The sequence below is a fragment of the Erinaceus europaeus genome, chromosome 15 (genome assembly GCF_950295315.1).
Source record: "Erinaceus europaeus chromosome 15, mEriEur2.1, whole genome shotgun sequence".
NCBI lineage: Eukaryota > Metazoa > Chordata > Mammalia > Eulipotyphla > Erinaceidae > Erinaceus > Erinaceus europaeus.
The window spans coordinates 61,807,859-61,829,392 of NC_080176.1; the positions used below are offsets into that span (position 1 = coordinate 61,807,859).

Here is a 21,534-nt window from a genome sequence, read left to right on the forward strand (position 1 = left end):
CACCGCGATGTCGCCCAGCCGTCGTGAAGCTCCGACCTGGAGTCTAAGACGTGCGCGAATGGGGCCCGCGGTGAAGGTGAAGGTCGAGGCCGCCCCGCCCCACCCCGCCGGGGCCCAGGTGGGGTCTGGAGGGCCCGCCCGTCGGGGAGGCGGAGCGCGAGCGTGCGTGTTAGGACTCGAAAGATGGCGAGCTGTGCGTGGGCAGGGCCAAGCCAGGAGCACCCGCGGAAGGCCCGAGCGGCCCTGACTGCCAGTGGCGAAGGACTAAGCGTTCCCTCCGCGGTTTCCCTCAGGATAGCGGCGCTGTGGCGGGAACCCACTTCTTGGTGCAGTTTTCTCCGGTAAGGCGAATGGTCGGGGCCCAAGCGACCTCAGCCTCTACTCAGACTGGAAGCGGGTAAGAAGCCCGCTGGCTGGCGCGGAGCCGAGGCCACGCTCCTCACGCCCCGGGAAGGTGCTGGTTGATCCAGACGGCTGGACGCGGCCGGCGGAGTCGGAATCCGCGAGGGAGTGTGGCACCACTCACCCTCCGAGTCGACAGCCCTGAAAACGTGCCACGGCGCTGGGCGGTCGCCCATACCCGCCGCCGTCGGGAAGGACGCGCGGACCGGAGGGAGAAGCCCAGGGCGGCCGGGTGGAGCCCCGCAGCGGCAGGTCTCGGTGGTGGTCGCAAGTGTTCAGACGAGAACTTTGAAGGGAGTGGAGAAGGGCTCCGTGAGGCCAGCAGCTGAACGTGGCTCGGTCGGGTTCAGATCCCGAGCCCGGAGTGGTGGGGGCGGTGCCGGTCCGGAGAGGCCCTGGACCGGGGAGAGTCTCCGCTGTGCGAAGCGGGACGCCCTGGACTGTTGCCCCGGAGAGGCGGCGCCGGGCACAGCGGTGGTTCGGCGCCCGCCGGTGGGCTCTCCAGGCCCTTGAAAGCCCAGGGAGAGGCTGTGAGCCCGTGGCGGGCGGCACCACCGCCCAGCAGGTCTCCGAGGTGCACAGCCTTCGCTGTGGGAACAGTGGAGGTGAGAGAAGTCGGCCAGCGGAGCTAGACTGGTTCTAAGGGCCGGCTCGTCTTTCTGGGGCGCGGAGCGGGCTGGCTGGGGCGCCGCCACCCCCCTCTCCCGGCCCGGGTCCACCCCCGTCCCGACCCCGTGGGCCTGTCTGTCCTCTTCCCCACCCAGGGGAGAGGGCTTGGGGGCGACTCTGGACTCGAGCGGGGCCCTTCCCGCGGATCGCCCCAGCGAATCTCCCCCAGCAGATCGCTCCCAGAGAACTGCTCCCAGCGGGTCGCCCTAGCGGATCGCCCCAGCGGATCTTCCCCAGCAGATCGCCCCCAGCGGATCGACCCCAGCAGATCGTCCCAGCGGGTTGCCCCCAGAGGATCGCCCCCAGCTGCGGTGGGGTCGTGGCCAGGGAAGCCCCCGCCCTCCTCTGGGCCCAGGCAGCAGACTTAGACTGGGGCGGACCAGGGGAATCCCACTGCTTAATTAAAACCAAGCATCGTGAAGGCCGTGTTGACGCCATGTGATCTCTGCCCAGTGCTGAATGTGAAAGTGAAGAAATTCAATGACCTGGGGTAAACTGGGGAGTAACCCCGACTCTTAAGCTAGCCAGAGGTCTCGTCATGCGCAGGAATGGCTGAACTAGATTCCCGCTGCACAGACTACTATCCAGCGGAACCACAGCCCAAGGGAACAAGGGAACGGGCTTGGCGGAATCAGCGGGGAAGAAGACCCTGCTGGGCTCGACTACTTTGGCACAGTGAGGAAACCCAGAGGTGTAAAACCAGTGGGAAATGGGGCGTAGCTGCAAAGGCGCCCCCCCCCTTCCCACACTGCACATTTGTGGGGAACCAGGTGCTTCTTCTTCTAGTGTTTGCCCTTCTTCCGTAGCCAGTCAACAGCGTCAGGTTGAGCCTGATGTAAAGTTTCAAGACCTCCTTTGAATCTGGAGAGGTGGCAGTCGTTGACTATGTGGGTCATAGTCTGTCTGTAGCTGCAGGGGCAGTTCGGGTCGTCTCTGGCTCCCCAGCGATGGAACATAGCGGCATACCGGCCATGGCCTGTTCGATAGCGATTGAGGAGGGCCCAATCATAACGTGCTAGGTCAAAGCCGGGTTGACGCTTGCAGGGGTCTGTGATGAGGTGTTTGTTCTTTACCTCAGCTGACTGCCAGCTCTGTTTCCGAGAGTCTGGAATAGAGAAGTTCTGTGTAGGCATAGGGGACCAGATTGGGTGACTAGACGTCAAGCGTTGGACAGGGTGGGCGAAGATATCCGCGTATTATGGGCAGGTCCGGTTGAGCGTGGATGTGGGAAATGAACTTAGATGATGCCGCATCCCGACGAATATCTGGCGGGACGATGTTGCTAAGAACTGGCAGCCATGGAAACGGGGTGGAACGGATGGTTCCAGAAATTATCCTCATGATAATTTCTGAACCAGGTGCTAAACGTTTCTTAGACGATGTGCTTCTGGGTCACGGTTTCCGAAGTAGCAGAGCAGCTGCTGCTGCTGCTGCTGCTATCTGCACAGGGACCATGGGCTCCCAGACCTGTCTACTAGGAGTCTGGACCGACTTGGTCCTTTGGCCAGAAAGCCCGCTGGTCAACTAGGAGTCCAGTGGGATGCCCGTGATGGACCAGGAATCTGGTCAAACTTTCAGCCTTCCAGCTTGTTAGCTGTCAGGCTCAGGCAAAATTAGTAAAGTTACGGGCCCCTTGGAATATACCTAAAATAGACTTCCTAGCTTTTTCCAAAATGAAGATCCCAAATCTCATCTTCTATATTCTTACCTTTAGGTTTCTGATTATTAAATAATTTTTCCTGCTTTATATCTTAATGCTTTTCAGCCACTAAATTGCTACTATGATGCCAACCTGACTTCTCTGAACAGACAACTTCACCAGTGTGTCCTGGAACCTCCCTTCCTGAGATCCCTACTCCACCAGGGAAAGATAGAAACAGGATGGGGATATGGATCAACCTGCCAATGTCCATGTCCAGTGGAGAAGAAATTACAGAAGCCTTGTACGTTCTGCACAGCATGGCGATCTTTCATCCATTCTCCCAGAGGGGTAAGGAATAGGGAACCTTCCAACAGAGAGGATAGGATATGGAACTCTGGTTGTGGGAATTGTATGGAATTTTACCCATCTTATCCTACAATTTTGTTAATCATTATTAAATAAATTATTTTTTCTATTAAAGTAACAGTTTGGTATATATACACAATGGAATACTACTAAGCTATTAAGAATAATGAGCTCGGGCGGTAGTGCAGTGGTTAAGCACAGGTGGCGCAAAGCGCAAGGACCGGTGTAAGGATCCTGGTTCGAGCCCCTGGATCCCCATCTGCAGGGGAGTTCTTCACAGGTGGTGAAGCAGGTCTGCAGGTGTCTATCTTTCTCTCCCCCTCTCTGTCTTCCCCTCCTCTCTCCATTTCTCTCTTTCCTATCTAACAACGATGACATCAATAACAACAGCAATAACAACAACAAAACAACAAGAGCAACAAAAGGGAAAATAAATAAATATAAAAATTTTTTTAAAAAGAATAATGAGCTCACCCTCTTTGACCCATCTTGGATGGAGCTAGAAAGAATTATGTTAAATGAGATAAGCCAGAAAGAGAAAGATGAGTATGGGATGATCCCACTTATAAACAAAAGTTGAGAAAGATGAACAGAAATGGAAACGCAAAGTAGAATTTGGGTTTGGGAGTATTGCACTAAAGTAAAAAAACTCTGGGGAAGAGGGCAGGGGAAGGGTAGATTTTCAGCTCCACTGTAGGGGGATTGGGCTAGGGACACAGATGTTTGGTGGCAGGAATAGTGCTAATATATACTCTTATTAACCTATAGTCTTATAAATAATTATTTAATTAATATGAGAAGGGAAATATAGGTTGAATGTCTCAAGCTTTTTAATGCATAGACTTCAGTTCTGAGTATATATTCCTTCCATATAAGCACTTAAGATTTCAAATGAGTAAACTGATTGAATTTTAACATTGGCTTAAATTGTTAATGCATTTCTTTCTTTTCTTTTTTTTTTAGATTTATTTATTTATTTATACCAGAGTACTGCTCAGCTCTGGCTTATGGTGGTGCAGGGGATTGAACCTGAGACTTTGGAACCTCATGTATGAATCTCTTTGCATAACCATTATGCTATTGACCCCAGAATGCATTTCTCTCTCTCCTCTTATCTTTCTCATTAATAAATAAATAAAATATTGAAAAAAAAGAAAAGAGGAAGCAACGGAATGCACATTCTAAGCGAGGTGAACAGCAGTCAATTAAAACTCAGAACACAATAAAAGAAAAGGAGAGAACAATAAAGCAGAAAAGGGGAGAGAATTAATGGACAAAGCAGTTCTATCAAATGTTTGTTAATCAAGATCAACTTTCAAAAGACGTTTTTAGATACACTCTGTTAGTTATTATACTTGTGGTAACCACAATACAAAACAAGGAAAGTACAAGAGAAAAATCAGTGAGGAGCTCATCACAGAAACTCATCTATACAAAAGGACAGATATAAACAAATGGGCAAAGAATCAACTATTTAAAACAAATTCACAACAAAAATAAGAATGGACATAAGTAAATCACAATATCAATAATCACTCTAAATGTGAATGGCCTAAATGCACCTGTCAAAAAATCAGAGTAGCTAAATGAATTAAAGAACAGGATATGTACATTGTATGTCTTCAGGAAACACAGACTTCAAAGAAAAGGCCAATAGAACCTTAGTGCAACCCACAGCTTCAGGTCTTATGTTTACATTCTTTTTTTTTAATTTTTATTTTTATTTAAGAAAGGATTAATTAACAAAACCATAAGGTAGGAGGGGTACAACTCCACACAATTCCCACCACCCAATCTCCATAACCCACCCCCTCCCCTGATAGCTTTCCCATTCTCTATCCCTCTGGGAGCATGGACCCAGGGTCATTGAGGGTTGCAGAAGGTGGAAGGTCTGGCTTCTGTAATTGCTTCCCCGCTGAACATGGGCGTTGACTGGTCAGTCCATACTCCCAGTCTGCCTCTCTTTCCCTAGTAGGGTGTGTCTCTGGGGAAGCTGAGCTCCAGGACACATTGGTGGGGTCTTCAATCCAGGGAAGCCTGGCCAGCATCCTGGTGGCATCTGGAACCTGGTGATTGAAAAGAGAGTTAACATACGAGGCCAAACAAATTGTTGAGCCATCATGGGCCCAAAGCTTGGAATAGTGGAGAGGAAGTGTTAGGGAGGTACTCACTGCAAACTCTTAGTGTACTTCTGCTTTCTCAGGTATATATTTTGCAGTAGTTTATGGATACGTGTGAACATAAGCTCTCTCTCACAGAAACTGGTGTATATCTAGGTTATGGGACTTTGTTAGAAAGTGAACCACCTGAGATGAAATTAGAGTGTACTATAAAAGGAAAGGTCTTACCCGAGTAATGAAGCTGAAGGGTTGTCATTCCCCACGTGAAGTCTCTGGACACAGTCTGAGGTGAAGCATGTTGAGGTGGCAATCGTTGCGTTGGTTAGGTTGTGATTGGCGGATGCAATATTATTTGGTATGGATTGGGAGAGTGGGCCCTATCCAAGGGTTCCAGGACTGGGGGAAGTAGGGGCTCTATAGTGGAGATGTGAGGTTCCTGCTGTCTTAGGGTTCAAAAAGACAATCGATAGTTAATGTTATCATCACATTATTTGGTAATTGGGTTAACTTTGAAAAGTCCTTTTGTTATGGTTTGCTGTACAGTATCTAGTATCTTGTATATATAGCTGTGCTATTGGATGTTTCTAATCTACTTGGTCTAGGCTTTTGAGAGAGTCCGCATATCAAATACACAGCCTATATATTAAAAAGATTCAGTTTGTGTTTTGAGACGTACAATTGATTTTCCTCCTCTCATATTAATTAACTACTGATTTATATGTCTACATTTTGCTAGGAGTGTACATAAACACCATTCCCACCACCAAAAGACTGTGACCCATCCCTCCCACCCACTCCCACCCCCCACTGTCCCAGGAAGCTGCATGTCTACCCCTCACCACAGGGTTTTTACTTTGGTGCCCTACTTACAATTTGATCAGGTCCTGCTATTAGTTTCCCTTTCAGATCTTCTTACTCAACTTCTGTTGATGAGTGGGATCATCCCATACTCATCTTTATCTTTCTGACTTAGTTCACTTAACATAATTCCTTCTAGCTCTGTCCAAGATGGGTCAGAGAGGGTGGGTTCATTGTTCTTGATAGCTGCATAGTATTCCATTGTGTATATATACCACAGCTTTCTCAGCCACTCATCTGTTGTTGATGAATCAAACCCAATTGCAAGGAAGACTAAAGCAGAAACAAACCAATGGGACTACATCAAATTGAAAAGCTTCTGCACATCCAAAGAAACTATTAAACAAACAGAGAGACCCCTCACAGAATGGGAGAAGATCTTCACATGCCAGACATCAGACAAGAAACTAATCACCAAAATATATAAAGAGCTCAGCAAACTTAGCACCAAAAAAGCAAATGACCCCATCCAAAAATGGGCAGAGGATATGAACAAAACACTCACCTCAGAGGAGATCCAAAAGGCTAACAAACATATGAAAAACTGTTCTAGGTCACTGATTGTCAGAGAAATGCAAATTAAGACAACACTAAGATACCACCTCACTCCTGTAAGAATGGCATACATCAAAAAGGACAGCAGCAACAAATGCTGGAGAGGATGTGGGGACAGAGGAACCCTTTTACATTGCTGGTGGGAATGTAAATTGGTACAGCCTCTGTGGAGAGCAGTCTGGAAAACTCTCAGGACCTTCCATATGATCCAGTAATTCCTCTCCTGGGGTTATACCCCAAGGACTCCATAACACCCAACCAAAAGGAGGTGTGTACTTCTATGTTCATAGCAGCACAATTCATAATAGCTAAAACCTGGAAGCAACCCAGGTGCCCAACAACAGATGTTTACATTCTTAACCACTTTGCCCCTGCCAGCAGGGCGGTGAGCAGGGGCTAGGAACCCAATGAGACCTGAAATGATAGGGACAAGAGACGCGAAGAACGAGAGCAAGTCAAGTTTCTGATCAAGCTCTAAATTTTATTGTGTGCACAGACATTATAAGGCTTTGGGGAAGGAGGGGGAATGCTGGAGGAGGGGAAGGGGGAGCAAACTTCAAAGAGGAATGTTCCTTGCAACAAATGGCAGGAACCAAACTATGTGTTGACTCACTTGTGTTGACTCACTTGATTACTGATAAATGGTTTACCTAAGGGGAAATGGCCTGCCCAGGGGGTAATTAACATTTGTCTTGAGGGGTTCCATTGTCTCAAAGCTTATCATCTATAAAGCAGAGAAATGGCTCCTGGCACCACTTCATTAAATTTTATAGAGTGTATGATAGGTTTTAAATTTCTTTCTTTTTTTGGCACAGTAGATGAAGGGGTGACTCAAGCATAAGGTTCTGAGTTTGATCTTAGTGTCTCATGTGCTAGTCATGCTCTGCTTCTCTCTGTGTCATAAATAAATACATAGATAATTACTTAAAAGAACCTCATGATTCCAATACATACCCGTGAGAATGTTGTATATTTACATAATGAAAAATAACAGGCATTGGAGAGATATGGAGAAAAAAGGACTCTGCTCTAGAGCTGGTGGGAATGCAAACTGAAGTAGGCCCTCTGGAAGATTGTATGGAGAGTTCTTAAATTAAAATGGGGTTGGGTTGTGGTGCATCCCATTAAGCACACATGTGGTAACATGCAAAGACCAATGTTCCCCTGCTCCCCACCTGCAGGGGGAAAGCTCCATGAGTGGTGAAGCTGTCTCCTCCTCATTCTCTCTCCTATCCACTAAAATAGAAAGAAGAATAATAATAAAAGGAAAAAATTCCTGCCAGGGGTGATGGATTTGTAGTGCAGCACTAAGCCCCAGCAATAACCATGGAATTACTTTATGATCCAACAATACCACACTTAGGCATTTATTCCAAAAGGCACAAAGTCACTAATTCAAAGGAACATATGCACCCCTATGTTCATAGCTATTCTCTATTAGTCTAATAGAGAAAGTCTGTTATGATGGGCCCAGGCCCATTTCTCCACCATCATTGGTCATCTCTCCAGTAGGAACAACATCATAAACCCTCTTATGGGCTTCTACATGACCTTACCCTCAATGTAGGACAACAATGGTAGGGACTGCTCCACTTTCTGAAGAACGCCTGGGTTAACATACTTTGCCACTTGGGAAAGACTGGTCTTGAAATGAGTGCAGCCTAGAATGTTCCCAGCTGTGACCATGGACTGAGAGCTCAGACTGACAGGGATGCAGAGGTTATACAGGTTCCCGTGCTAAATATAAATAGATAGATCAGATCAATGAGCTATACAGTTAATGGTATTTATATGCTTTCCTCACATTTGGAAACTACTATCTACCCTAATCCAGCTTTCTAGTTTATTCTCAACTCTGACACCATCTTTCCAGACACTACTTTCAGCTATCTGCATGTTAGCTATCTGGCTCAGGCAAAAACTACTAAAGTCATGGGCCCCTTGGAATATACCTATAATAGACTTCCTAGCTTCTTCCCACACTAAGACCCTTAGTTCCACCTGCTCTATTCTTTTTTTTTTAATTTATGTTGCCTTTGTTGTTTTTTATTGTTGTAGTTATTTTTATTGCTGTTATTGATGTTGTTGGATAGGACAGAGATAAATGGAGAGAGGAGGGGAAGAGGGCGGGGGGAAAGACAGACACCTGCAGACCTGCTTCATTGCCTGTGCAGCGACTCCCCTGCAGGTGGGGAGCTGGGGGCTTGAACTGGGATTCTTGCACAGGATCCTTGCACTTTTGTCCTTTGCACTTAACCCACTGTGCTACCTACCGCCCAACTCCTGGAAAATATATATCTTAAAGTGAAAGTGCACAATAATTTGCAGTGACTCAATAAGTGCAGCAAGCAAGTAGAAAGATAAAATTAATACTAATACTTTTGGAAGCAAGCAGCTGATAAGTGAAGAACCAAACAAAACAGAAAAACTTTTTTCTGGAGCCACTGGAGTCACTACCACCCAGGACCAGAGATGGCACAACAAACACTCTCCATCAAGACATCTACTGGTATGCAGACCCTACATGAAACTGAGGAACAGTGTCACATGTGGCAAACTCCATCAAGGTGTATAATGCAGAGATTAGCAGAAGCTGCCAGATGCCTAACTTCATAGTCCCCACCTCATGCACCTCCCTCTTCCATGGGACCCTCAAAAGCACAGCTAGTGCTGTATGCACCTGAAGCAATATTGATTTTTGGCTTTGACTAAGAACCTAGAAAGCACACCCACAGGAAAGATGAGAGAAATAGAAACTGAGCTCAGCGGCAAGCAGGGGAAAATTGTTCTTCTAAAGTCTGGAGTATCCCTGAGAGGAAGAGGATGTGGAATGCTGTAAAGAGACTTTTCTTAAGCAGGAACATACTTATCTGCTAAAGGAAAATTTCCCAAGGGGGCGAGCAGCAGCTCACCTGTTAGAGTTAACATACCTTATTGAGAACCCAGGTTCACGCTCTGATCCCCACATTCAGGTGGCAATTTCAAGGGAGTGAAGTAGTGCTGTAGATGTCTCTCAGTTTGTCTTTGCTCTAATTACCAATCCTTCTCAATTTCTACTTCTACTACTACTACTACTACTACTACTACTACTACTACTACTACACACACACACACACACACACACACACACGGGGAGAGGGGGGATTTGCTCATTATTGGGTGCTGGGCAGTAGTGCTTCCAATAGTTTGCACATGTTACAATGATCAAAGACCTGGGCTCAAGTCCCTAATTTTTATATGCAGTAGGAAAATTTCATGAGTATTGAAGCAGGTCTGCAGGTTTCCAACTTTCCTTTTTCTTTCTAAGTGTTGCCTGTTGGGGCTAGTGAGACAGCTCACCTGGGCAAACACTTGCTTTGCCAATGCAGGCACCCCAGATTCAAACCTCTGTCTTCACTGCACTGGGGGAAGAGGCTAGGGTGCTGTGATGTCTTTGCCTTTCTCTATTTCTCTATCTATCTGTCTATCTATCATATATCTGGAGAAAAAAAAAGTAACTTTAAATTAAGAACTGAAAATGACAAAAAATAATGAAGGAAATAAATGGAATAAAATGGTAGCTTAACACCAGTTTGAAGACATAGCGGGATGAGGTTGGAAAGAGGTATTCAAATCCTTTGGAGCATCCACACCCCCAGATTTTGTAGTTGGTAGCATGGTAATGTCTACAGTCTTATGTAACTCAGAGTTCAAGTGAACTCCAAAGATGTCCTCTGAGAGTTGCTCCATTTAGTCCTGTTAGATCTTGCCCATTTATCCCTCCCCTAGACTATAGTTTCCTGTCTGACCTCCCAGCTCCTGCCAATTGCCCTTTGAAAGTGTCTTTTTAAATTAATTAATTATTTATTTATTTATTTTACCAGAGCATTGCTCAGCTCTGGTTTATGGTGGTGCTGGGGATTGAACTAGAGACCTTTGCTACCTTAAGAATGGAAGTCTTATTTGGGGGCATGGACAGGGACGAGAGAGAATAATGGTTATTCACACAGACTGTTATGGCCAAGGCTCAGAGGTCCTTGGTTCAATCCCCCACAGAGCTGAGCAGTGTTCTGGTAATAATAATGGTAATAATATATTTATGCTAATTATCATGTTGTATCCTCAACCCAATAGTGTTTTGTTGTTGTTTTGTATTTTTGTTCTCATTACTTGTGAAACACAGTTCTGTGGCTACCTGGACTCTCAGTTTGCTTGCCTTTGTTGTTGTGAATGGTGCTGTATTGAACATGGGGCTGCAGCTAACTCTTCAAGACAGTGACTTCTTCAAGATATAGATGCGAAGTGAAATTGCTGGGTCGCATGGTAGCCCTGTTTAAAAAAATGTGAGAAACTGTTTTCCATAGTGTACCCATCAATTTAAATTCTCATCAGTAATGCACAAGGGTTCAATTTCTCCCCGTCCTCACTAGAACTAGTTATCTGTTCTAATTTTATTATTTATTCTAAATATTTTTTCATATTTTGAATTTTTAATTTATATGAAAATCACATATAAGCGCATATTTTGGAATTATTTAAAAACACTATCTGGAACAGGTACATGCATCACTAGCTTTTTAAATTTTATTTTATTATTTATTTATTTATTTATTTATTTATAAAATTGAAATATTGACAAGACCATAGGATAAGAGGGGTATACATTTCCCACCACCAGAACTCTGTATCTCATCCCCTCCATTGAAAAGCTTACCTATTCTTTATTCCTCAGAGAGTATGGACCCAGGGCCATTATGGTGTGCAGAAGGTGGAAGGTCTGGCTTCTGTAACTGCTTCTCCACTGGACATGGGCATTGACAGGTAGATCTGATACGCCCAGCCTGTCTCTGTCTTTCCCTTGTGGGGCAGGGCTCTGGGGAGGCAGAGTTCCAGCACACATTGGTGGGGTTGTCTGCCCAGGGAAGTCAGTTTGGTATCATGGTAGCATCTGGAACCTGGTGGCTGAAAAAGCATTACGATATAAACCAGAACAAACTGTTGATTAATCATGAACCTAAAGGCAAGAATATTGCAGATGGGGAGTCGGGCAGTAGCACAGTGGGTTAAGTGCACGTAGCACGCAGCACAAGGACCGGAATAAGAATTCCAGTTTGAGTCCCGGCTCCCCATCTGCAGGGGAGTAGCTTCACAGGCGGTGAAGCAGGTCTACAGGTGTCTATCTTTCTCTCCCTCTCTGTCTTCCCCTCCTCTCTCCGTTTCTCTCTGTCCTATCTAACAATGACAATATCAGCAACAACAACAATAATAACTACAACAATAAAACAACAAGGGCAACAAAAAAGAAAATAAATATTTAAAAAAAAGGATATTGCAGATGAAGATTTGGGGTTTCCATTTTGGAAAAAGCTAGCAGGTCTATTTTAGGTATATTCCAAGGGGCCCGTGACTTTACTAGTTTTTGCCCGAACCTGACAGCTATCTGATATGCAGGTGGATAAGTTATTGTCTGGGGAGATGATGTCATGGCTGGAAAAAGGGCCAGAAAGCTGGATTAGGGAAGAGAGTAGCTCCCAAATATGGGAAAAGTATATAAGTATTGTTGACTGTAGAGCCTGACAGCTAACATGCAGGTGGTCCCAAGGTCCATTTCTGGGGAGATGGTGTCAGAGTTGGAAAAAGGACTAGAAAGCTGGATCAGGGAAAAGAGTAGCTCCCAAATATGGGAAAAGTATATAAATAGTGTTAAGTGTAAACCCCATCGATTTGATCTGTGGCCCATATTCATCATAGGAGCCTATGTAACCTCTGCATCCCTGTAGGTCTGAGCTCACATTCTGTGGTCATGGCTAGGAACATTCCAGGCTGCACTAATTTCAGGACACATCTTCCTCAAGTGCTAGATAGAGTATGTTGTCCAAAACCTTCAGAGAATGGAACAGTCCCTACCATTGTTGATCCACATTGAGGGCAAGGTCCTGTAGGAACCCACAAAAGGGTCCTTTATGTTGTTACTGATAGAGATGACCAGTGGCAGTGGAGAAAGTGATCTGTTAGAGGTCTAGGCCCATCATGTCTGTGTGGGAATCCCAGGACTCCCTGACTAGGGCCCCAGGTGTTGGGGTGGCCTGACTGTGACCAAAGAGTCATCATTAAGGTATGCCAATCTCTTGCCCTCATCCAGCTTTTGTAATCCTTACTTTGACAAGTTTAGCCTTAGAATGACTGAAGAAGCACTGCTAGTTTTTAAGAGAACTTATAACCTAGTTATAAGGTCCAGGGGTAAAATATGAATTAATTTTTGAGAAATATAAATATATTTTTAATTTTTATTTATTTTTTAATATTTATTTTGTGTATAAACCAGATATAAATTGAGAGCAAAAGAACATAAACATAACAATAGATACCTACAGCACTGTTTCACTACTTGAGAAGCAGCTCCCACTCCCACATGTGGTTTGAGGATTTGAACCCAGGTCCCTGTGCAGCATGATGTGTGTGCTCAACTGGGGGTACACTTCCCTACTATTATTGGTGGTGGTAGAAGTAGTAGTAGTAGTACAGGTGGGGGTAGATAGCATAATGGTTATGCAAAGAGATTCTCATGCCTGAGAAGTCCCAGGTTCAATCCCTTGCATTACCATAAACGAGAGCTGAGCAGGGCTCTGGTGTTTCTCTCTGTATCTTTCTCTCTCTGCATCTCTCTCATAAATAAATAAATAAAATACTTTGGGTTGGATCCTACATAATTACTGCTCCTGAGGGTCTTTGTTTTTCTTTTCTTTTCTTTTTTTTTTTTTTTGGTAAAAATAGAAACGGAGATGGAAAGAAAGTGAGACACCAGCAACTCTCTCCACTGCTTGTTACACTTTCCTCCCCTAAACCCCTCAGGAGGTGGCATTCTAGGGCTTAAATATGGTAGTGGGTGTGCTTTAGTTTTTGTTGTTGTTGTTGTTTTAATAGATGAAGAAAAGCAGAGAGATAGTGAAAGAAACCCCAGCGCAGAAACTTCCTTCAGTGTGCTGGAGGCTGGCCTCAACCTGGGTTGCACACTATTGACTGGGGGGGGGGGGTGCGGGACTGGGGGAGAGCTATGGAGATCTAGTCTTGAGAAGTTAGCACTCCCCAGGAAAACAAATATTACAACAAAAACTTCCCAAGGAGTTTCATCAGAGAACATCTGGGGTTTCTTTCTGGTAAAGAAAGGAACATCACTATCTGAATGTTGGTGATTGTGGACAACAGGAGGGGGGTTGGGCTGTGGAAGGAAAGACTCAGTGCCTACAGTGTCATACTTAGCAGTTACTTTAAATCCATTTGACAGATTTTTTTTTTTCCCTCCAGGATTATTGCTGGGGCTCGGTGCCTGCATCACGAATCCACTGCTTTTGGAAGCTATTTTTTTTTCCCTTTTGTTGCCCTTGTTTTATCGTTGTTGTTGTTGTTATTATTATTGTTGTTATTGATGTCATTGTTGTTGGATAGGACAGAGAAAAATGGAGAGAGGAGGGGAAGACAGAAGACAGAGAGGGGGAGAGAAAGATACCTGCAGACCTGCTTCACCGCTCGTGAAAGGACACCTCTGCAGGTGGGGAGCCAGGGACTCTAACCCGCATCTTTACGCGCTTTGCACATGCGCTTAACCCACTGAGCTACAGCCCGATGCCCTACCCCCCCCCCCCCGCACATCTGACAGATTTAATGGCCCAGAATGAGCTGCTCAAGAACTGAAAGGTTTAGAAAAGGAGCTCGGGACTGCTATTATCAGCTGTAGAGTGCACAGGCTCTGAGTGAACCTCAGAGGGCCATTTGGAGGAAGCAAGAAACAACATTGCATCCTTGTGGCTGCAGGGAAGTCAACCAAATGCTGTGTCCCAGATGCCAGAGAGACCCTGGGGAATAGGATCAGACTGCCCTGTAGGTGAGGAGTGACCGAATTCACAGCACAGTTCCCATTATTAGGGGTCAGGATGAGAAGAAAAGGAGGTCTGGTATTTCTTTCATCCCCTTCTCTCCCACTTCTGGACTAGCGGCCTGTTTAAGGGACATCAGGTGTCAAAATACGAAGTCACTTTTTCAAAACTCCTCCCCTCTTCCCACAGTTCACATACAAAGCAGAATCCAGTGCCACCTGCTGGCCAACAACAGAAATGAAAACAGTTGGGTAAAAGTAGGAAGGTTGTTGGGCAAACGCTATAAGAAGAAGGAAGGTGGTTGCCAAAATGAGTGAGGGTCAGACACTTGATGCAGATTCAGTGAGGCTGTCAAATGAAGAACTTAGGAACTACCTTGTATCTAAACTTGAAAAAATACAAATATTTTAATTTAATATGGAAAAACAGATTAAGTAAGAAACCCAGGGGGCAGGTGGTGGCACGCCTGGTTGAGCACACACATTATGAGGTGCAAGGACCCGCCCGGTTCCAGCTCCCCAGTCCCCACCTGCAAGGGGAAAGCTTTGCGAGTGGTAAAGCAGTGTTGCAGGTTTCTCTCTCAATCTCTATCGCCCCCTTCCCGCTTGATTTCTGGATGTCTGTAATAAGTAAGAAAAAAGAAAAGAAAAGAAAGAAAGAAAGAAATTCATGACTTCCAAGAGACACTTGACAAGAAAAATGGAGAACCTGAAAAGAGTTACAGAGTGTGGATGACACTTTGAAAGCATTCCAATCTCAAAAGGCAAGTCAAGGAAGTAGACTTACCTATGTAGAAGAAAGAACATCAGAAATATAAGAGAAAATGACAACAATCTTTGACTGTAAAGAAGAGAGAAAATGAGACAGCTCTCCCAGAGATTTAATACTATCAGAAAAACAAATATCAGAATTATTTTTTTTTATTTTTTATCTTTTTAAAAAAATATTTTATTTTATTTATTTGTACCCTTTTGTTGCCCTTGTTGTTTTATTGTTGTAGTTATTATTATTGTTGTTGTCGTCATTGTTGGATAGGACAGAGAGAAACGGAGAGAGGAGGGGAAGACAGAGGGGGAGAGAAAGATAGACACCTGCAGACCTGCTTCACCGCCTGTGAAGCGACTCCCCTGCAGGTGGGGAGCTGGGGTTCGAACCGGGATCCTTATGCCGGTCCTTGTGCTTTGCGCCACCTGCGCTTAACCCGCTGCGCTACAGCCCGACTCCCTAAATATCAGAATTATAGGGGTCTCAGAAAGAGAGAAGAGAAAGAAGGGAGTGTAAACCATATTCAGGGAGCGTAAACCACATTTGAAGAAATAATAGCAGAGAATTTCTCAAATCAGTGGGAGGGGGGAGGGCATAGAACTTTAATGGTGGTTGTGGTATGGAACTATTCCCCTTTAATGTTATTATCTTGTAAGTCATTCTTAAATCATAAGTAAAATAATTTTTTTAAAAAAAGAAGAGGAATATCCAAATGAGCTATTTTGATGGCCTATAATGTATGTACCTTATGGGTGCACCACTACCCTACCCCATCTTTTTATTTATGTATGTATATATTAATTTTTGTTTATAAAAGGGGAACACTGACAAAAACCATAGGATAAGAGGGGTACAACTCCACACAATTCCCACCACCAGAACTTCATATCCCATTCCATCCCTTCCCCTGATAGCTTCCCTGTTCTTTATTGTTCTGGGAGTATCGACGTAGGGTTATGTACTTGTCAAACTGTATTTTGGCCATTTTTTTTTTTAATAAAAGAATGTTGAGTGCTGACTTTTTAAATGTGTATATGTTTTTTATTAAAAATTAGGTTACAGGATTTTACGATTACAGGGTATAGTTACGTATTACACCCACCCCCAGTCATTTGTGTTCCCATCCTCCCACCTCCCAAAGATAACCACCATAGTTTTCACAAGTCTCAGAAACAATTTGCTTGCTTTTTTTCTTTTTTCAAGTTCATGTGTGTTGGGGAACATCTAGTATAATAAACATATCTTGATATTCTGTACTTATGCATGTTTTAGACTAGCACAGACTATAATTTAATCAATCATTTTGTAAGGCTGACAACTTCATGACTTTCCAGAGGTCAGTTGATGTTAAGAGAGGCTAAAGCCTCCCCCTCTGCCACAGTGATCCACCCCCATTTCTTCCTTTCTCTCTTTCTCTCTCTCTCTTTCGTTCTTTCTTAATAATAATCATTCTTAAGGACATGAGATCCTATTTCACTATGGTTTTGAATTGCAATACCCTGCAGGTTAAGCGCACATGGCGCAAAGCACAAGGGCCTGGCTTAAGGATCCCAGCTTGATCCCCCAGCTCCCCACCTACAGGGGAGTCACTTTACAAGTGGTGAAGCAGGTCTGCAGGTGTCTTTCTTTCCCCCCTCTCTGTTTTCCCCTCCTCTCTCCATTTCTCTCTGTCCTACCCAACAATGATGACATTAACAACAACAATACTAACTACAACAATAAAACAAGGGCAACAAAAGGGAATAAATAAATATTAAAAATTTTTTAAATGAATTTCAATACCCTGTTGAGTAACGATGTTGACCAATTTTCCATGTATCTGCTGCTGTCTTCTTTCCATTTAACTTACCTCCATTTATAATGGGATTTTTATTTATTTATTTATTATTTATGGTGTAACCAGAACACTGCTCAGCTCTGGTTTATGGTGGCATTGGCATTGATGCTATAGGACTGTCATGTCAGTCATGAAAATCTATTTGCATAACCATTTAACCAATATGTTACTTCCCATATATGGCTTTTCAAATATTTAATTTATTTATTAATTAGATACAGACAGGGAAATCAAGACATATGAGAGATAGAGACTCCTTCAGTACTGCTTCACTGATTGTAAAGCTTTCCCATTTACAGTAGAGGGCCTGTGGCTTGTACCCTGGTCCTTTCACATTGTAACCAATGTTAGAACACCCAGTCATTATAACTATTGTTTAATTGAGTTGTAAAAGTTCCTAGCATAATGGGGCCAATAGCTCCTTATCTGATAGATGATTTTTAAATTTTTCTTTTTTTAAGATTTGTTTTAGGGAGCCAGGTGGTGGTGCACCTGGTTAAACATATGTAGTGCTCAGTGCAAGGACCCATGCAACGGTTCTGTTTGAGCCCCTGCTACCCACCTTCACAAGAAGTAAAGCAGGTCTGCAGGTGTCTTTCTCTTTCCCTCTCTACCTTCCCCACTCCTCTCAATTTTTCTCTGTCCTATTCAATTAAAAAAAAAGGAAAAAAATGACCCCGAGGAGCAGTGGATTCATAGTGTCAGCAAACCCCAGTGATAACCCTGGAGGGAAAAAAATTGTTTTTTTCATCATCATAAACTCAGCTCTGGCTTATGATGATGTCAGAGGTTTACCCTGGAGCCTGGGAGTCTCAGGCAGGGAAGTCTTTTGCATAATCACTATGCTGTCTTCCCACCATGCAGGTTGCCTCATTGTTTTGATCATTTCTATTTGTTATGCAAAATTTGTTCACTTACATATAGGAACACTTTTGATGTTAGCTAGCTACAGTGTTTGAGTATTAGAAATATAGTCCCAGAGACTTAGGTATTGAGTTGTAAACTTTATTATTACTTAAAATTTTTTTTATTATCTTTATTTATTGGATAGACAGCCAGAAATCCAAAGACTAGGGGAAGATGGAGGGAGAGACAGAGAGATACCTGCAGCCCTGCTTGCTTCACCGCTCGTGAAACTTTATCCCTGCAGATGGGGACAGGGGGCTCGAAACCGGATCCTTGTGCACTGTAACACGTGCGCTCACCAGACGCACCACCACTTGGCCCTTTATTATTATTATTTTTTAAAATATGGAGAGCAGGAGTAGAGTCAGAAAGTAAGGCACAGGGCAGGGGTAGATAACATAATGGTTATGCAAAGAGACTCTCATGCCTGAGGCTCCAAAGTCCCAGGTTCAATCCCCTGTAGCACCATAAACCAGAGTTGAGCAGTGCTTTGGTTAAAAAAAAAAAGTAAGGCACAACATTCTGGAATGTCCCCCAGAGTTTTAATTATGCTTCCATGTGGTGTCTAGGTTTGAATCCATCTAAGAAAGGCTCTCCAGAGGGGTGAGCTAGCTCCCAGTTCCTTTGTTATTTAGCCACCAGGGTTATTACTGGGGCTCCTGATGGCATGACTCCACTGAGGACTGCCACCATTTTTCTTAAATAGAGGGTGGGAGACAGAGAAAAAGGGACAGACACTGAAGCATCGCTTGAAGCTTCCCTCTGCAGGTGCTCTCATTGATAGTAGAGGTCTCAAAATTGGGTCTTTAGGCTGGTGAGGTGGGCAGTCTTCTTGCCCTGCTCACCTCACCACTTCTTGCCCTGTTCACCTCCAAACCCCTTTACTTCACTGTAACTTCTCAGGACTTTTGCAGTGAATATAAGAAAGGTGACTCAATACAACAATTTTTTTTTTTTTTTTTTTACCAGAGCACTGCTCAGCTCTGGCTTATGGTGGTGTGGGGGATTGAACCTGGGACTTTCGAGTCTCAGGCATGAAAGTCTCTTTGCATAACCATTATGCTATACCCCCACCCTAACAATAATTTTTTAAAAATATTTTATTTATTTATGAGAAAGATAGGTGGAGAGAGAAAGAACCAGACATCACTCTGGCACATGTGCTGCCGGGGATTGAACTCGGGGCGTCATGCTTGAGAGTTCATAGCTTTGTCACTGAGCCACCTCTTGGACCACATACAACAATAAATTAAGAACTTTTAAAAATAAAACATGGATAATGCATATATATTTTTTAAATAATTTTTTTATATTTATTCCCTTTTATTGCCCCTGTTTTATTGTTGTAATTATTATTATTGTTGTCATCTTTGTTGGATAGGACAGAGAGAAATGGATAGTGGAGGGAAAGACAGAGAGGGGGAGAGAAAGACACCCTGCAGGTGGGGAGCCGGGGCTTGAACCTGGATCTTTACACCGGTCCTTGGATTTGTGTCACCTGCGCTTAACCCAATGCGCTACCACCCAATCCCCCCCCCTTTTTCCTAAATCTGAACGGAAAGCAAGGCTGAAGGTGAAAGAGGAGGGGCCGTTTAGAATAGGATTCACAGCTCTGAAAACAGAAAGTAGCTAATACATGAAGAACATGAAACAGAAGAAAATCTATAATCATGCTGCTTGTCTTCTGAAATTAGATCACTCAGGAGGCAAGGTGCAGGAACAGGAAAAGTTTGATATACAGTTTTCATCCCTGAAAGCCCCTGATTGCCAAAGTCCACAGCACATTTTTCCAAGTCTAACCACATTGAGTACTGAGTATTTCAAATTAACATAGGAAGATCCTTCTAAACCTTTTACCTAATTGAGAAGTGAAGTAAAATAGGGGAAGAGAGAGGATGGCAAAGCACCCTTTTAAGGACATATGTCCGGGGGTGCCACAAAGGTCTAAACCAAACTTTCGAAATCAAGGACAAATGCTATGAGGGCGTTTGAGCTTTCCAGGGCAGAATTAACAGAACTAAAACATTCGCTACCCCCAGGAGCACCTAGGCTGTCAACTCCTACGTTTATCTTCATTGGTCACTTCCTGGAATTTCGGCATTGATTGACAGATGAAGGAATCCAGGCCTGGCCAGCAATTGGCTGACCCTCGTAGGCTCTGGCCAATCCTGAAAGGACGGGCATCGGGTTTCTGGGGTGGGTGGGGGTGCACTGGAGAGCCCACTGACTGTCCTTTCCTTCTTTCTCTGGGACCCTAACATAGTTTGCGATGGAGCTTTCTTACCAGACCCTCAAAATTACCCACCAGGCGCGGGAAGCGGTAAGGAAATCATGTACAAAGAACTGTGTCAGAAACTCCGGTTGCTTCTGGCCCCTATGACTGTCCCACGTTGCTATGGCGACAAAGCAAGCTATGGGAGTGCCCAGTGCCTTGAGGCCTGTCAGGCTCTGCTAGTAAAATTCAGAGCCTGGGCTGGAGGGCCTGATGTGAGGAGGGTGAATCTGGGCCGATGGAGGGTTTAAAATGATGATTTGATGACAGTTACTATGTTAAGTTTGAGGCATAATTAGATATTCTTATTAACATAAATTTTTATTAATTATTAAGTACCAGTGATGATGAATTATTTTTATTTTTTATATTTATTTATTTTCCCTTTTGTTGCCCTTGTTGTTTTTTATTGTTGTATTTATTATTGCTGTTGTTGTTGTCATCGTTGTTGGATAGGACAGAAAGAAATGGAGAGAGGAAGGAAAGACAGAGAGGGGAGAGAAAGCTAGACGCCTGCAGACGTGCTTCACCGCTTGTGAAGCGACTCCCCTGCAGGTGGGGAGCTGGGGGCTCGAACCGGGATCCTTCCGCCGGTCCTTGCGCTTCACGCTATGTGCGCTTAACTCACTGCATTACCGCCCGACTCCCCAGTGATGAATTCTTACCACAAGAGCACTGCTCATATCTTATGGTGGTGTCTGAGATTGAACCAGGGCCCTGGGCACCTGAGGCATGAAAGTCATTTTGTATAACCCGTATGTTAGCTCCTTGTGAAGACAGCCTTATTCTTGATAAGTAATATGGGAACTTTTAAAATGAAGTTGCAGAAAGGTTAAAAATCAGCACCCTGCATGTAGAATAACATGATCCTCATTCACCTCTAGGGAGGCCTAGAGACTTTAGACATTGAATTCCCCTTTTGGCATTCAGTTCCTCTGTATGAAATAAAAATAACTGAACTGTGTATATGTACAAATCCTCCATGAACCTTCCAGATCATGAATACATCCAGTGTTTTCCTTTGGCCAGCAGAGCTTTCCACAAGAGCTTATTATACGGGAAAAAAAGTGTGTGTGTGTGTGTGTGTGTGTGTGTGTGTGTGTTACACCAAAACAGCTGACCTGGACAGTGTAACTGCTTTGTCATCTGATCCCAACCTCACCACACTGGGGAAATTTTGGAGCTATGATATCTTTCTTTTCTCCCCCCCCCCACCAGTGTTGTTGCTGAAGTTTGGTGCCAGCACTAGGAATCCACCGCTCATGATGATCATTTTCCCTCTCCTTTAA

General features: G+C 44.3%; 1 protein-coding gene across 2 annotated transcripts in view; it reads left to right on the forward strand.

Moving 5' to 3' along the window:
- Positions 1-20,209: 20,209 nt before the first annotated feature.
- KATNAL2 (katanin catalytic subunit A1 like 2) overlaps positions 20,210-21,534 on the forward strand; it is a 94,890-nt gene continuing 93,565 nt past the window's right edge. For both annotated transcript variants that reach the window (XM_060173829.1, XM_060173830.1), the window contains exon 1: positions 20,210-20,293. In XM_060173829.1, coding sequence (XP_060029812.1) covers positions 20,243-20,293 — 51 coding nt within the window. In that variant the 5' untranslated portion in view covers positions 20,210-20,242. The remainder of the gene's footprint in view (positions 20,294-21,534) is intronic.